This window comes from Octopus sinensis, linkage group LG19 (assembly GCF_006345805.1).
Source record: "Octopus sinensis linkage group LG19, ASM634580v1, whole genome shotgun sequence".
NCBI classification, from domain to species: Eukaryota; Metazoa; Mollusca; class Cephalopoda; order Octopoda; family Octopodidae; genus Octopus; species Octopus sinensis.
This window is the reverse complement of record NC_043015.1, coordinates 28,596,018-28,614,743: the sequence shown is the minus strand read 5'-3', so window position 1 is coordinate 28,614,743 and position 18,726 is coordinate 28,596,018. Positions and strand designations below refer to the sequence as shown.

At 36.6% G+C, this 18,726-nt stretch overlaps 1 protein-coding gene and 1 pseudogene across 1 annotated transcript; both read left to right on the top strand.

Moving 5' to 3' along the window:
- The first annotated feature begins 4,678 nt into the window (after window positions 1–4,678).
- Window positions 4,679–11,740, top strand: LOC118767122 (annotated as a pseudogene).
- Window positions 11,741–16,829: 5,089 nt separating this feature from the next.
- Window positions 16,830–18,389, top strand: LOC115222027 (leukocyte elastase inhibitor-like). Its single transcript, XM_029792138.2, has one exon. The coding sequence runs from the start codon at window positions 16,845–16,847 to the stop codon at window positions 18,006–18,008; it is 1,164 nt and encodes a 387-aa protein (XP_029647998.2). The 5' UTR covers window positions 16,830–16,844; the 3' UTR covers window positions 18,009–18,389.
- Window positions 18,390–18,726: the final 337 nt, after the last annotated feature.

The window sequence follows — 18,726 nt, the reverse complement described above, 5'->3', positions numbered from 1 at the left end:
TCCCAAGACACCTGATGAATGCTAGATAGAATATCAGCTGAAATGTGTTAACAACAACAAGATGAGGACAAATTCTTGTCAATTGTAAATAACGTAAATAAGTTTTAATTTTAATCAACATTATCAATTTGTATGTGTTGTACATTTACGGAAAATATTACACTCTTGAACGTATCTTTTATTATTTTAACAATAAACTTATTGTTGCCTGTAAACGTTATTTACTTATTGAATAAAGTGAAATCAATGCTTGTAAGTTTTATTTCTGTTTATATTAATAAAGCATCTCAGTAAATATTTAATCATTATTCTCTTTTTTTCTCTCTTTTACTCTTTTACTTGTTTCAGTCATTTGACTGCGGCCATGCTGGAGCACCGCCTTTAGTCGAGCAAATCGAACCCCGGCACTTATTCTTTGTAAGCCCAGTACTTATTCTATCGGTCTCTTTTACCGAACCGCTAAGTGACGGGGACGTAACACACCATGCTAGGGGGACAAACACACAGACACACAAACACACCACACACACACATACATACATATACATATATATACATATATACGACAGGCTTCTTTCAGAGGCCGGGGGCTATAGCAGAAGACACTTGCCCAAGATGCCAGCAGTGGGACTGAACCCGGAACCATGTGGCTGGTTAGCAAGCTACTTACCACACAGCCACTCCTGCGCCTATGTATGTGTTAATTGCATCTGGCTTTATTTTCTTTTAAATATAGACATTTGAAATTCTTGAGCCCTCATATTACCTCAGGGATTTTAGTCTTGGATCTTGATTGAAGAATTCCATTGATTCTGTAATTTTGATGTTACAAAACTTTTGAAAAGTTAACAGCCAACACACTATATACATATAAATACCATGCATATGTCTAATTAATGCACTGTCTAATTAATAATTATTTCACAATTTTTGCCACAAGTGCAGCTTGAGGAGTCGGTATCAAGTCGATTACACTGACCCCAGTGTACCACCGGGTTATTTTTATTGACCCCCAACAGAATGAAATGCAAAGTCGACCTCGGTGGAATTAGAACTCAGAATGTAGTGACAGGCGAAATACCAAACATTCCCCTGGCACGTTAATGATTCTGCTAGCTCACTGCCTTAATTGCCGAATTAGTAATGTAGCAAAGTTGGCATTCTCAAAATAACAGAGAGAATGATTAATATATATTCTGGGAGTGTTCTGTCTATAAGTGGAACAAGAATCATCATCATCATCGTTTAACGTCCACTTTCCATGCTAGCATGGATTGGACAATTTGACTGAGGTCTGGTGAACCAGATGGCTGCACGAGGCTCCAATCTGATCTGCCAAAGTTTCTACAGCTGGATGCCCTTCCTAATGCCAACCACTCCGAGAGTGTAGTGGGTACTTTACATGCCACTGGCACAAGGGCCAGTCAAGTGGTACTGGCAACGGCCATGCTCAAATAGTGTTTTTACGTGCCACCTACACAGGTGCCAGTCCAGCAGCACTGGTAACGACCTTGCTTGAATGTTTTTTCATGTGCCAGTAGGGCAACGCTGGCAACAATCACACTCAAAGGGTGCTTTTTACGTGCCGCCGGAACGGAAGGCAGTTTGCTGCTCTGGCAACGATCACACTTGTGTTCATTAATTATTTACTTAATTATTTTCTTAATTATTATTTACATGTGTTCATTATATTTACTTATTTCATGCATATATTGCTCCATATTATAAAAGAAGTTCGGGCGAGTATTAGTTAATGATTTTCCTTGCTAGTTGAAAAAATATCTATTTATTACTAGCATTATGACCCATTATTGCCGGGTCATAGTGCTAGTGCATGTATATATGTGTATATATGTGTACATATTACATGTACATCTATATATACATCTACACATAAAATACAAAATACAAAGTTATATCTTGATATCGCTAGTGATAACAACATTCAAAATATATAACAGACTGGAATTGTAGGCTTGTCTCTTGCAATTTCGATCAATTGTATCTTGTCCTCCCTCTTGTATAGCAGTGTGGCTACAATCCAGCCTACCTCTACTTCTGGGGGGAGACATTTTTAATTTTCATCTGGGACGTCCTACGTCCCAGATATAAAGGTAAAAATAAAATATTTCCACTTTGCAAGGTTCGAGTCAAGTACTCCCTTGCATGCTCCGTTGACTCGAACCTGCTTCTATTGTGTGATTTACTGCCTCTGGTTAGATATCTTTCATAGTCGCACCAAGACACTTACGATGGTGCTTTCTCAGGTGTTCAAATCTTTTTTTTCTCTACATTGTATACTTTATAGACAATAGTCTTTTCTTTAATTTAATTTTATTTCGTTGGTGGTGTTATCCTAGATTCACCATCTTTGTCTGTGATCAATCCGAAATAGGTTGTATTTTCCATTTTTTTTAATGAGGTCGGCCCGCCGACGGCTGCAGCGAAATTCATTTTTGGACTTCTTCTATCGAGGCATTCTAACAAAAGTTCCCCGTATAAACAGTGAAAATATTGTCAATTTCCAAACAGGGACAAAATTCAATTTTAAACATAACAACACATTCAAAATATATAACAGACTGGAATTGTAGGCTTGTCTCTTGCAATTTCGATCAATTGTATCTTGTCCTCCCTCTTGTATAGCAGTGTGGCTACAATCCAGCCTACCTCTACTTCTGGGGGGACATTTTTAATTTTCATCTGGGACGTCCTACGTCCCAGATATAAAGGTAAAAATAAAATATTTCCACTTTGCAAGGTTCGAGTCAAGTACTCCCTTGCATGCTCCGTTGACTCGAACCTTGCTTCTATTGTTGTGAATTTACTGCCTCTGGTTAGATATCTTTCATAGTCGCACCAAGACACTTTACGATGGTGCTTTCCTCCAGGTGTTCAAATCTTTTTTTTCTCTACATTGTATACTTTATAGACAATAGTCTTTTCTTTAATTTAATTTTTTATTTCGTTTGGTGGTGTTATCCTAGATTCACCATCTTTGTCTGTGATCAATCCGAAATAGGTTTGTATTTCTTCCATTTTAATTTAATGAGGTCGCGCCCGCCGACGGCTGCAGCGAAATTCATTTTTGGACTTTCTTCTATCGAAGGCATTCTAACAAAAATGCTTCCGTATAAACAGTGAAAATATTGTCAATTTCCCCAAACAGGGACACAATTCAATTTTAAACAATAACCAAAGCCCCTTTTCCCAAAGAAGGAGGGTTACAGTTTACAATTATTTAACAAATGTAACACAACAACGTTTCCCTTACTAGGAACCAACAAACGTGATAACAATAAACAATAATAATAATAATAACAACAATCCTTACGGTGAATCAAAAAGCAGTACGCAGTTGAAGCTATGGTCTTTTATATATAAAAAAATAAACCAACAGCAGTACTCAGTAGTAGTGGCTGTTCGAGAAAACAGACATTACATGCAGCCAAACTTAATGCTAGCTAATTAGCAAATAATCTAATGTAAAAGCCGTGGTAAATGGTATGTGCACAGCTCCATCTGGGCTATTCCAATACTGCACACTAATTTTATTTTTGAGTTATTCCCATTCATGTGAAATCACTTATTCAAGTTCAAGTCATTGATGCAGTTTTATACCAACTGCTATTTTTACTTTTGTTATGTTACGATTATATTATACTTTAGTTTGATTGTAATTATTACTTACTGCATATAATTCAATTGTTATTATTATCTCTAACTTTTATTGTTAAAGTGAAAGTATCTGACATAAAATAGAGAAATGTTTTTGTTTCACTTTTAACACGTAACACTGAAATAGTGGAGAAGATATGATATTGCTATGGGCTCGCTCTAGGCAAGAAGTTGAACATTTTTTTGCCCATGAAACTACATGGACCCTAAGTAAGGCATGTGTATAATTTGAATGAAATTGGTTATGTACTTTTCAAGTTTAGGGAATCATAGTGGAGAAGATATGATATTGCTATGGGCTCGCCCGAGGCAAGAAGTTGAACATTTTTTTGCCCATTAAAAAAACATGGACCCTGATTAAGGCATGTGTAAAATTTGAATGAAATTGGTTATGTAGTTCTCAAGTTTTAGGGAATCATAGTGGAGAACATATGATATTGCTATGGGCTCGCCCAAGGCAAGAAGTTGAACATTTTTTTTGCCCATTAAAAAAACATGGACCCTAAGTAAGGCATGTGTAAAATTTGAATGAAATTGGTTATGTAGTTCTCAACTTTTAGGGAAACACAGACAGACACACGTTCTCAGTTTTATATAGAGAGAGATTATTATTTCTGGTTCATCACACATTATACGCCGAGATCGTTAATTAGTCTACCGTACACATTCTGGAGTCAACTGCAGTCTACGTGGTCGTCGGCAGAACTTCTTTTCTACTTTATGCTGCAGTTAACTTCTATTTTGCGCTATAGAAATTTTAAAACAAAAATGTTTCTCCCATTTTAACTCTATCAGCAAGGAACGAAACTCGACATACTAATTACTTCACATTCATTGCCACGTCGCTCGAACTTTCCTCGCAAAGTCTTCATTATCGACGACATTCCATAGTTTTGTCATGCATTATTTGAAAGTCAAATCACGGCAAAACTTCACCATGTAGCAGATTAAATTCTTTTTTTTTTTTCACTTCGTCTTTTTAGATAAAATAAGACAAGTTATTCACATTAACCGAATGTTTTGTGTATGAAATAAAATAATGGAAATTATTTATTATTAGCGTGTTCATTTTCGAAAACTTTCATTCTTTAAAAAACTTGGCTGACATCAAAATCTAGATATGAGTCAAAGAGAAAACCCCTACGTGGTCAATAGACCAGCCAAATCTTCCTAAAATCATATCCTACCTTGAAAAATAAGAAAACGGTTAATTTCTGTATCAATCTAATAGGAGTGTCTGGGATAGCTATTTCTTTATTACCCACAAGGGGCTAAACACAGAGGGGACAAACAAGGACAGACATAGGTATTCAGTCCATTACATCGACACCAGTGCGTAACTGGTACTTAATTTATCGACCCCGAAAGGATAAAAGGCAAAGTCGACCTTGGCGGAATTTGAACCCAGAACGTATCGCTGACGAAATACCGCTAAGCATTTCGCCCGTCGTGCTAACTTTTCTGCCAGCGAATCGGTTACTCCCTAGTTTTGTGGTGTTGGCAGTCGGTGTTATAGGATGTGATGAGCTAAGTGGTGCACTGGTGATAGATGAAGTGGGCGGAAGACTGCAGAATGCATGCGCAGCAGGAGTTTGTCAAGCAGGACAGTTCCAACATAGACGGGAAAGCGATAAGACGTGTAGAATTCGTGAAAGAGACCGCTGATTTCGAAGAGGTAAGGCCTTTTGTATTTCTTTCTCCCGTTGCTTCTTTTTCTGTTGTCTTCTTCATCCATCACACTACAAGTTTAATACCCGGCCACCAGAACAAGAAGAAAAAAGTTAACGAATCTGGAAAACAAAATTTGCGTAAACGAAACGGAGAGGAGGAGAGGACTTTCGGAAAATTCACACAATCCTATTTTTTCCCTCATAACTTTCAGGAGCCAATGGGGCAATGTTTCGTTGTAGTAGCAAAAATTTCAGTTACTCTCTCTTTCACACTTACTCTCTCTGTCTCTTCAACACACTAACAGAAGCACTTCACTTACACAACATACTGTCTGTCTCCCACACCCCATCAAACACACACACACACGTAATCAATGCTTTCATAGTCAAAAGAAATTCCTCGTCATAAAATCGCTTCATCTTGTCTCTTTCGCTCTCATTACTTCAAATGTTCCCGCAAAGCCATATTGTAAAAAAATAAAAGTTTTTTACAGAAATCGACGGAAACGTGCTACAAGCGTGTACTACAAACGAAACATTGCCATGGGGCAATGTTTCATTTGTAGTAGCACGCTTGTAGCACGTTTCCGTCGATTTCCTCCGTCGATTTCCGTAAAAAAACATTTGAAGTAATGAGAACGAAAGAGACGAAGAGGAAGCGATTTTATGACGAGGAAATTTCTTTTGAAGCTATGAAAGCATTGATGTACACGTGTGTGTGTGTTTGATGCGGTGTGGGAGACAGACAGTATGTTGTGTAAGTGAAGTGCTTCTGTTAGTGTGTGTGAAGAGACAGAGAGAGAGTAATGTGTGAAAGAGAGAGATAACTGAAATTTTTTACTCGATGTATGTATATATGTATGTATGTATGTATGTATGGCCGATTCAGTGTAATTTTTTACACATACTTACACACACACACACATACATAGATACATACACACACATACATACATGCAGACATACATATACACATACACCGAGTAAAAAATTACTGAATCGGCCATACATACACACACAATACATACACACACACATACATAGATACATACACACACACACATACATGCAGCCATAAATCGAGTAAAAAATTTCAGTTATCTCTCTCTTTCACACATTACTCTCTCTGTCTCTTCACACACACTAACAGAAGCACTTCACTTACACAACATACTGTCTGTCTCCCACACCCCATCAAACACACACACACACGTACATCAATGCTTTCATAGCTTCAAAAGAAATTTCCTCGTCATAAAATCGCTTCCTCTTAGTCTCTTTCGCTCTCATTACTTCAAATGTTCCCGCAAAGCCATATGTAAAAAAAATAAAAGTTTTTTACAGAAATCGACGGAAACGTGCTACAAGCGTGCTACTACAAACGACACATTGCCGAAAAGGGATATTTTAATCAATTTTATATAAATACCTTTCAAACAGCATAGATTAAGATTATAAAGAAATTTCTCGTGGAAAAATTTTTTAAGGAGCAGGGAGAGGAGTTTCCGATCAAGAAGACCACATAAGTTTGAATTTCTCCCTTTTGACTGGGTTTTCCCGATTGTTTTTCACCACAACCTTCGAAATGATGGGAAACATTGTTATGATGAAAAAATGGTTTGGAAAATTTATGATTTTTTTTTTTTTACTCCTCATCCCCTTTAATGATTATACCAGTGGGCCACACGTGTGCTCCATTGGTGGGATGTGAGCATCAACAAAAAAATGTTAATTTAAATGTTTACCCCACCTGAATTGAGGCGGCGTGTGTGTAAGAAAACAAAAGAGCACGTAGTTGCGCTACATCCTGTTACAGGCACCACTACGGAATTAGCTGTCAGGAGGAAAGTAAAAGAAAGTGTGACTTCAATCTGACGTCACTTGTTGTTTCCGTAGAACTTATCAAATTAAAAAATGCAAAGTTAATATATTTTCTGAAATTGCAAATTATTTAGAATATAAAAAATAATTTTCAACTGAGAGAATTTAATGAAATATAAAACAAATGCTTGTGTGTAAGGCGGCGTGTGTGTAAGAAAACAAAAGAGCACGTAGTTGCGCTACATCCTGTTACAGGCACCACTACGGAATTAGCTGTCAGAGGAAAGTAAAAGAAAGTGTGACTTCAATCTGACGTCACTTGTTTGTTTCCGTAGAACTTATCAAATTAAAAAATGCAAAGTTAATATATTTTCTGAAATTGCAAATTATTTAGAATATAAAAATAATTTTCAACTGAGAGAATTTAATGAAATATAAAACAAATGCTTGGTGTAGGCGGCGTGTGTGTGTAAGAAACAAAGAGCACGTAGTTGCGCTACATCCTGTTACAGGCACCACTACGGAATTAGCTGTCAGGAGGAAAGTAAAAGAAAGTGTGACTTCAATCTGACGTCACTTGTTTGTTTCCGTAGAACTTATCAAATTAAAAATGCAAAGTTAATATATTTTCTGAAATTGCAAATTATTTAGAATTAAAAATATAATTTTCAACTGAGAGAATTTAATGAAATATAAAACAAATGCTTTGTAGATACTTCTATTCTGTAACGTTTCAAATGCATGGGTATAGATGTTGAATTTGTTCCAATAACTTTCCAAAGATTTCGTCCTTAAATCATAATGCCACATGAATTCAATGAGATGGGATTGAAGTAAATTTCGGGCTGTTCCATTTTCTCTTTTGTTACGATTCTTACATGCTTCCATAAACATTCTATGTGGTTGGTTGTGGCAAATGTTACCGGATCAACAAAATTTATTGCCGGTGGCACATAAAAACACCAATCTGACCGTGGCCGTTGCCAGCCTCGCCTGGCACCTGTGCAGGTGGCACGTAAAAAGCACCCACTACACTCACGGAGTGGTTGGCGTTAGGAAGGGCATCCAGCTGTAGAAACATTGCCAGATTAGACTGGAGCCTGGTGCAGCCTTCTGGCTTCCCAGAACCCCGGTCGAACCGTCCAACCCATGCTAGCATGGAGAACGGACGTTAAACGATGATGATGATGATGATGATGATTCACAGTCAAATGCCTATATCCTAGCTGATTGAGCGTATTATACGAACGCCAGAGGTTAGAAATTACAGTTGTACCAGGCTATATACGCTCTTGTATAATTTCTAAAAGAGTGTCCGCAGTCCGATCTTCCACTGCCACCAAATACCATCTTCTAGTATCCCTTTCCAAAGCACCAAAACCCACTGCGTTTTAACCTGATGGCCAACATTATATTTTCTTCTAACAAACGCTCTTTCATCTATCTCTACAATTCAGTTTGGCCCTCCGAGCTTAATGTTTTGTGCAACATAATATTCTGCACATATATCACAGCAAAAATTTCTCCAATCTATACGGCATTCCTGGGCTATTCCCTTTGCTAAATCTTCTTTTGCCCAATAATATAAAATATCAATAATCTGCTCGCACTTTAACTTACTATTCTCTAGAAATGTTCCTTGAAGGATGTAGCCAAAAAAAATTTGTCGGATGGCGTGATATGGTCATGTGGAAGGCCTTGCAGAAAAATGGTTTCAATTAGAAAAGGAGGATCTATTTCTTTGAACGGCAGTTTTCAACACAATTTCTGGCTCTCTTGAGAAAATTGTAATTGTGTAAGTTTAACGTAGTTTAATTTTTCAGATTTTAACCAATCAATGGCCTCTACTCAACACTGTTCATGAATTATTTCACCATGGTTAACAGCAGATACAACCTGCGAGAACCTTCTGTACCAAGTAACCGGCTCTGCATAGTAGCCACAGCTTCACGCATGACATGTGCCTCAACTGGCTCTGCATTGCATTCTTCTAACGTCTATTAGACTCTTTCAATGCTCTTTCATCTGTACTTATCGCACACGCATACATCACGTTTCTGCACACACATTATGTATACATGACGGCCTGTCTATTATTATATATACATGACACACACACACAGACACACATGTTAACCTATCAATAAAATCTTTCTCTTAAACATTCTACTGGTTGTGTCTCTCTTTTCCTGCTGGCATTCATACTCATTCATCCTTTTTCCTATTTATTGTAATCGACCGTGCGGCGTACTAAAGGAGACATTCTCGTCACCTCTCCTTCACACGGTCATGTGTGTGTGTGCACGATTTGAATATAAAGGCACCTACCTTCTCTTCCTCGTGATGGAGACCCTTCTGTGGTAGCTAATCCTTCGACACAGCTCCAACCCGAACACTAAAGATAGCAGCTGCTCACCCAGACCTTCGCCACCATCCTCACACGTCTTGTCATTTGGACGACCCACGTTGGAAAGGCCCAATGGAAAGGCCAATTGACTGCTGCCTGCGCACGCCTGACAGCAGCCCTTCCGGTTGCCCCAGCTTCCGGTCAACGCACCCAGCTGCTGACGTCATCCCACAGGTCATTCTACAAACTAAATATTAACCATTGAGTCTAGGTTTACAGGATCCGGTCTAGCTTGGTATTACACTAATTAGTTCAACATCACCTCCAGGCACATTAAGGCCTTTTTTGAGGATGTCATTTTGTTGCAAGTATTTGACCAGGCTCTCAGCAGGTGGAGTATATCATTGTACTTGATACCTTATCTTACCATATATGCAAAAAATGAAAACTAAACCTGCTCCATTCAAATTTGTCTCTGAAATGCAAACATGGTTAAGTTCCAACATCATCTTATAAATGAAACTTTTAAGATATGTGCCAAATATCAGATAAATATTGGAGAAAAAAATGGTTATATTAATTAATCATATAAATTTTTAATTATTTTAAAAACTGTTTAAAACACATTAACTCTGTGTTATGTTAAAATATGTTCATGTAAAGTTAAAATTAGAGTTTGATCAGAAGAGATTTCAGACTTTGCTTTTATAGATGTCTCTAATTACAGTAATGTCTAATAAATATTTTGAAATGTTTGCAAGAATTTATTCTGTATATTTTCTCTTCATATTCTATATTCTCCAGATACTATCGTATACAATATGGACTCAGCAAAGAAACAAGACATCAGTAACCTTGCTGCTTCAATTGATTATTTACAAACAGTCTTTATCAAGCTGTGGCTACAGGAATCAATGAAAATGTCTTCATGTCACCATTCAGTGTTGCTACTGTTTTATCAATGGTTATTTGGGAGCAAGACAAAACTCTGCCAAACAGTTTGAAAATGTTTTGAAGATAACATCAAATCCAGATTCTGTAGCTTTAGCTTTTAAAGAATATTTTTCACTTTTGAAAAACTCAGATAAACGCGTCACATCCAATTTAGTGAATCGTTGTGTGCCAATGAAAAATTCCCTATTTCAGAAGACTACAAGAACAACATGGTAAAATATTTCTTTTCAGATATTGAAAATGTAGACTTTATAACAAATGCTGAGAAGACAAGAATAACTATTAATGATTGGGTTAAGAATACCACAAATAACAAAATTACTGATCTGTTACCAAGTGGAAGTTTGACACCTCAATCGGTTCTAGTTCTTATTAATGCTGTATACTTCAAAGGAACGTGGGCTGAAATATTCTCAGAAAGAGCAACATCATCTAGAAAGTTTTATTTAAGCTCTGACAAGACTGTATCTCATGATTTTATGTATCTATCTGAAGGTTTTTAATTCAAAAATAAGTGACAACTATAAAGTGGTTGAGTTACGTTATATAGGAAAGCATTTAGTATGTTTGTAATTCTTCCCAATGAAATCAATGGTCTTGCTGCTTTAGAGAAGGAGATCAATGCTCAATTTCTCAAAGATATTATAGACAGAAAAGGATTTGAAGGGTTGTTTCTAGAATTACGTATGCCAAAATTTCGTTTAGAGAGTAGTTTTCAGTTAGGTGAAGTTTTGATAAAGCTTGGACTCTCTGATATTTTTGATCCTCAAAAAGCTGATTTATCTGGAATGACTGGTGGTGAGAAGAATATTTATGCCAGTGAAATGTTTCATAAGCATTTGTTGAAGTTAATGAAGAAGGGACGGAAGCTGCAGCTGCAACTGGAATGTTCGCGATGGATTTGTCAGGCTATTTTGGTATGCCTATGGATTTTGATGTCAATCACCCATTCACATTTTTAATTGTTGACAACCAAACTAAAATGATCCATTTCATTGGTAAAGTAACAAATCCTACAACATGAGATGATATTGCCCTGTCAAAGATTTCCCTCTTATGGAATACTACATTGTATTATGTGGAGAATGTAACTGAACAAATTTATTTAGAATCGTTTTTTAGTAAAATGACTTAGGACATTATAATTGTAATTGTGTAGAACCAAGGTCATATCTATTCAATGATATATTATAATACCACATTAATCTAAATCAATATTATGAATTTGTATATGCCATACATTGACAGAAAAATTTGACACTTTTTAAAGTATCCTTCTTTGCAAGTTTACTATTTTAACAATATATCTACTGTTGCCTGTAAACGTTATTTTCTGGTTGAATAAAGTGAAATCAATATTGTATGTTTCATATTAATAAAGTATCTCAGTAAAATTCCATTACTATGTATGTGTTGATTGCATCTGGCTTTTATATTCTTTGTTTTAAATTTAGACATTCGAAATTTTTGAGCGCCCGTGTTCACCCTTCGTAATTATGTCTTGGATCTTGAAACTAATTACATTGTTTCAATAATTGCGGCATTACAAAACTTTTGGAAAGTTAACAGCCAATGTACCATATACATATATATTCTCAAGGTAGCAAAGAGAATATATACCGTCTATTCTAGAATGTTCTATCTATAAGTAGAACAAGAATCAGTGAAGAAATTCCATCTACTTTTCTATTTTTGTTTGCTGTTACTGAAATTCCAGTGATGGGGCTTCATTTAATATTTACAAACCCAACATTTCCATTTAAAAAATATTTGAAAATATTAAGCAAGATGCAAACAAATCATCATCATCATGATCATCATCATCATCATGCGTCCGCTTCGTGCTAGCATGGGTTGGACGGTTCAAACTGGGGTCTGGAAAGCGCGAGGCGATCAGGCCCAGTCTGATCTGGCAGTTTTTTCTATGCTGGAATGCCTTTTAACGCAACCACTCCGTGAGTGTAGTGGGTGCTTTTTTACGTGCCACCAGCATTATGTCTCTCTTTCACACATTACTCTCTCTGTCTCTTCACACACACTAACAGAAGCACTTCACTTACACAACATACTGTCTGTCTCCCACACCCCATCAAACACACACACACACGTACATCAATGCTTTCATAGCTTCAAAAGAAATTTCCTCGTCATAAAATCGCTTCCTCTTAGTCTCTTTCGCTCTCATTACTTCAAATGTTCCCGCAAAGCCATATGTAAAAAAATAAAAGTTTTTTACGGAAATCGACGGAAACGTGCTACAAGCGTGCTACTACAAACGAAACATTGCCATTTCGGCAATGTTTCGTTTGTAGTAGCACGCTTGTAGCACGTTTCCGTCGATTTCCTCCGTCGATTGTCGATTTCCTCCGTCGATTTCCGTAAAAAAACATTTGAAGTAATGAGAACGAAAGAGACGAAGAGGAAGCGATTTTATGACGAGGAAATTTCTTTTGAAGCTATGAAACGATTTTATGACGAGGAAATTTCTTTTGAAGCTATGAAAGCATTGATGTACACGTGTGTGTGTGTTTGATGCGGTGTGGGAGACAGACAGTATGTTGTTGTAAGTGAAGTGCTTCTGTTAGTGTGTGTGAAAGACAGAGAGAGAGTAATGTGTGAAAGAGAGAGATAACTGAAATTTTTTACTCGATGTATGTATATATGTATGTGTGTGTGTATGTATCTATGTATGTATGTGTAAGTATGTATGTATGTATGTATGGCCGATTCAGTGTAATTTTTTACACATACTTACACACACACACACATACATAGATACATACACACACATACATACATGCAGACATACATATACACATACACCGAGTAAAAAATTAGACTGAATCGGCCATAAATACATACATACATACACATACACAGATACATAGATACATACACACATACATACATACATTCAGACATACATATACACATACACCGAGTAAAAAATTACTGAATCGGCCATACATACACACACACATACATAGATACATGCGCACATACATACACACACACATACATACACACACACATACATAGATACATACACACACACACATACATGCAGCCATAAATCGAGTAAAAAATTTCAGTTATCTCTCTCTTCACACATTACTCTCTCTGTCTCTTCACACACACTAACAGAAGCACTTCACTTACACAACATACTGTCTGTCTCCCACACCCCATCAAACACACACACACACGTACATCAATGCTTTCATAGCTTCAAAAGAAATTTCCTCGTCATAAAATCGCTTCCTCTTAGTCTCTTTCGCTCTCATTACTTCAAATGTTCCCGCAAAGCCATATGTAAAAAAAATAAAAGTTTTTTACAGAAATCGACGGAAACGTGCTACAAGCGTGCTACTACAAACGAAACATTGCCTTTCTGGTGGAAAAATTTTTTAGGGAGCAGGGAGAGGAGTTTCCGATCAAGAAGACCACATAAGTTGGAATTTCTCCTTTTGACTGGGTTTTCCCGATTGTTTTTCACCGCAACCTTCGAAATGATGGGAAACATCTTGTTATGAAAAAATGGTTTGGAAAATTTATGATTTTTTTTTTTTTTTACTCCTCATCCCCTTTAATGATTATACCAGTGGGCCACACGTGTGCTCCATTGGTGGGATATGAGCATCAACAAAAAAATGTTAATTTAAATGTTTACCCCACCTGAATTGAGGCGGCGGCGTGTGTGTAAGAAAACAAAAGAGCACGTAGTTGCGCTACATCCTGTTACAGGCACCACTACGGAATTAGCTGTCAGGAGGAAAGTAAAAGAAAGTGTGACTTCAATCTGACGTCACTTGTTTGTTTCCGTAGAACTTATCAAATTAAAAATGCAAAGTTAATATATTTTCTGAAATTGCAAATTATTTAGAAGATAAAAATATAATTTTCAACTGAGAGAATTTAATGAAATATAAAACAAATGCTTTGTAGATACTTCTATTCTGTAACGTTTCAAATGCATGGGTATAGATGTTGAATTTGTTCCAATAACTTTCCAAAGATTTCGTCCTTAAATTCATAATGCCACATGAATTCAATGAGATGGGATTGAAGTAAATTTCGGGCTGTTCCATTTTCTCTTTTGTTACGATTCTTTACATGCTTCCATAAACATTCTATGTGGTTGGTTGTGGCAAATGTTACCGGATCAACAAAATTTATTGCCGGTGGCACATAAAATACACCAATCTGACCGTGGCCGTTGCCAGCCTCGCCTGGCACCTGTGCAGGTGGCACGTAAAAAGCACCCACTACACTCACGGAGTGGTTGGCGTTAGGAAGGGCATCCAGCTGTAGAAACATTGCCAGATTAGACTGGAGCCTGGTGCAGCCTTCTGGCTTCCCAGAACCCCGGTCGAACCGTCCAACCCATGCTAGCATGGAGAACGGACGTTAAACGATGATGATGATGATGATGATGATTCACAGTCAAATGCCTATATCCTAGCTGATTGAGCGTATTATACGAACGCCAGAGGTTAGAAATTACAGTTGTACCAGGCTATATACGCTCTTGTATAATTTCTAAAAGAGTGTCCGCAGTCCGATCTTCCACTGCCACCAAATACCATCTTCTAGTATCCCTTTCCAAAGCACCAAAAACCCACTGCGTTTTAACCTGATGGCCAACATTATATTTTCTTCTAACAAACGCTCTTTCATCTATCTCTACAATTCAGTTTGGCCCTCCGAGCTTAATGTTTTGTGCAACATAATATTCTGCACATATATCACAGCAAAAATTTCTCCAATCTATACGGCATTCCTGGGCTATTCCCTTTGCTAAATCTTCTTTTGCCCAATAATATAAAATATCAATAATCTGCTCGCACTTTAACTTACTATTCTCTAGAAATGTTCCTTGAAGGATGTAGCCAAAAAAAATTTGTCGGATGGCGTGATATGGTCATGTGGAAGGCCTTGCAGAAAAAGAGGATCTTTTCCTTTTGAACGGCAGTTTTCAACACAATTTCTGGCTCTCTTGAGAAAATTGTAATTTGTAAGTTTAACGTAGTTTAATTTTTCAGATTTTAACCAATCAATGGCCTCTACTCAACACTGTTCATGAATTATTTCACCATGGTTAACAGCAGATACAACCTGCGAGAACCTTCTGTACCAAGTAACCGGCTCTGCATAGTAGCCACAGCTTCACGCATGACATGTGCCTCAACTGGCTCTGCATTGCATTCTTCTAACGTCCTATTATAGACTCTTTCAATGCTCTGTACTTATCGCACACGCATACATCCACGTTTCTGCACACACATTATGTATACATGACGGCCTGTCTATTATTATATATACATGACACACACACAGACACACATGTTAACTATCAATAAAATCTTTCTCTTAAACATTCTACTGGTTGTGTCTCTCTTTTCCTGCTGGCATTCATACTCATTCATCCTTTTTCCTATTTATTGTAATCGACCGTGCGGCGTACTAAAGGAGACATTCTCGTCACCTCTCCTTCACACGGTCATGTGGTGTGTGCACGATTTGAATATAAAGGCACCTACCTTCTCTTCCTCGTGATGGAGACCCTTCTGTGGTAGCTAATCCTTCGACACAGCTCCAACCCGAACACTAAAGATAGCAGCTGCTCACCCAGACCCTTCGCCACCATCCTCACACGTCTTGTCATTTGGACGACCCACGTTGGAAAGGCCCAATTGACTGCTGCCTGCGCACGCCTGACAGCAGCCCCTTCCGGTTGCCCCAGCTTCCGGTCAACGCACCCAGCTGCTGACGTCATCCCACAGGTCATTCTACAAACTAAATATTAACCATTGAGTCTAGGTTTACAGGATCCGGTCTAGCTTGGTATTACACTAATTAGTTCAACATCACCTCCAGGCACATTTAGGCCTTTTTTGAGGATGTCATTTTGTTGCAAGTATTTGACCAGGCTCTCAGCAGGTGGAGTATATCATTGTACTTGATACCTTATCTTACCATATATGCAAAAAATGAAAACTAAACCTGCTCCATTCAAATTTGTCTCTGAAATGCAAACATGGTTAAGTTCCAACATCATCTTATAAATGAAACTTTTAAGATATGTGCCAAATATCAGATAAATATTGGAGAAAAAAATGGTTATATTAATTAATCATATAAATTTTTAATTGTTTTAAAAACTGTTTAAAACACATTAACTCTGTGTTATGTTAAGAAATATGTTCATGTAAAAGTTAAAATTAGAGTTTGTTCAGAAGAGATTTCAGACTTTGCTTTTATAGATGTCTCTAATTACAGTAATGTCTAATAAAATATTTTGAAATGTTTGCAAGAATTTATTCTGTATATTTTCTCTTCATATTCTATATTCTCCAGATACTATCGTATACAATATGGACTCAGCAAAGAAACAAGACATCAGTAACCTTGCCGCTTCAATTGATTATTTTACAAACAGTCTTTATCAAGCTGTGGCTACAGGAATCAATGAAAATGTCTTCATGTCACCATTCAGTGTTGCTACTGTTTTATCAATGGTTTATTTGGGAGCAAGACAAAACTCTTCCAAACAGTTTGAAAATGTTTTGAAGATAACATCAAATCCAGATTCTGTAGCTTTAGCTTTTAAAGAATATTTTTCACTTTTGAAAAACTCAGATAAACTCGTCACATCCAATTTAGTGAATCGTTTGTGTGCCAATGAAAAATTCCCTATTTCAGAAGACTACAAGAACAACATGGTAAAATATTTCTTTTCAGATATTGAAAATGTAGACTTTATAACAAATGCTGAGAAGACAAGAATAACTATTAATGATTGGGTTAAGAATAACACAAATAACAAAATTACTGATCTGTTACCAAGTGGAAGTTTGACACCTCAATCGGTTCTAGTTCTTATTAATGCTGTATACTTCAAAGGAACGTGGGCTGAAACATTCGGAAAAAAAGCAACATCATCTAGAAAGTTTTATTTAAGCTCTGACAAGACTGTATCTCATGATTTTATGTATCTATCTGAAGGTTTTAATACAAAAATAAGTGACAACTATAAAGTGGTTGAGTTACCTTATATAGGGAAAGCATTTAGTATGTTTGTAATTCTTCCCAATGAAATCAATGGTCTTGCTGCTTTAGAGAAGGAGATTAATGCTCAATTTCTCAAAGACATTGTTGACAGAAAAGGATTTCAAATGATGTGTCTAAAATTACATATGCCAAAATTTTGTTTAGAGAGTAGTTTTCAGTTGGGTGATGTTTTGAAAAAGCTTGGACTCTCTGATATTTTTGATCCTCTAAAAGCTGATTTATCTGGAATGACTGGTGCTGAGAAGAATATTTATGCCAGTGAAATGTTTCATAAAGCATTTGTTGATGTTAATGAAGAAGGAACGGAAGCTGCAGCTGCAACTGGAATAGTCATGACCTTCGCGTCAGCACAAATTTTTATAAATCGTATAGATTTTGATGTCAATCATCCATTCACATTTTTAATTGTTGACAACCGAACTAAAATGATCCATTTCATTGGTAAAGTAACAAATCCTTCAACATAAGCTGATATTGCCCTGTCAAAGATTTCCCTCTTATGGAATACTACATTGTATTATGTGGAGAATGTAACTGAGCAAATTTATTTAGAATTGTTTTTAGTAAAATGACTGAGGTCATTACAGTTGTAATCGTGTAGAACCAAGGTCATATCTATTCAATGATATATTATAATACCACATTAATCTAAATCAATATTATGAATTTGTATATGCCATACATTGACAGAAAAATTTGACACTTTTTAAAGTATCCTTTCTTAGCAAGTTTACTATTTTAACAATATATCTACTGTTGCCTGTAAACGTTATTTTCTGGTTGAATAAAGTGAAATCAATATTTGTATGTTTCATATTAATAAAGTATCTCAGTAAATATTCCATTATTATGTATGTGTTGATTGCATCTGGCTTTTATATTCTTTGTTTTAAATTTAGACATTTGAAATTTTTGAGCGCCCGTGTTCACCCTTTGTAATTATGTCTTGGATCTTGATAAACTAATTACATTGTTTCAATAATTGCGGCATTACAAAACTTTTGGAAGGTTAACAGCCAATGTACCATATACATATATATTCTCAAGGTAGCAAAGAGAATATATACTGTCTATTCTAGAATGTTCTATCTATAAGTAGTGTTGCTGTATAGTTAAGAAGCCCTTCCTAATGCCAACCACTCTGTGAGTGTAGTGGGTGCTTTTTACGAGGGCAGTCGGGGCGGC

Bases quoted from the DNA above. Each gene is read 5' to 3' on its own strand.
- LOC115222027 (XM_029792138.2), top strand. From the start codon at position 16,845: ATGGACTCAGCAAAGAAACAAGACATCAGTAACCTTGCCGCTTCAATT.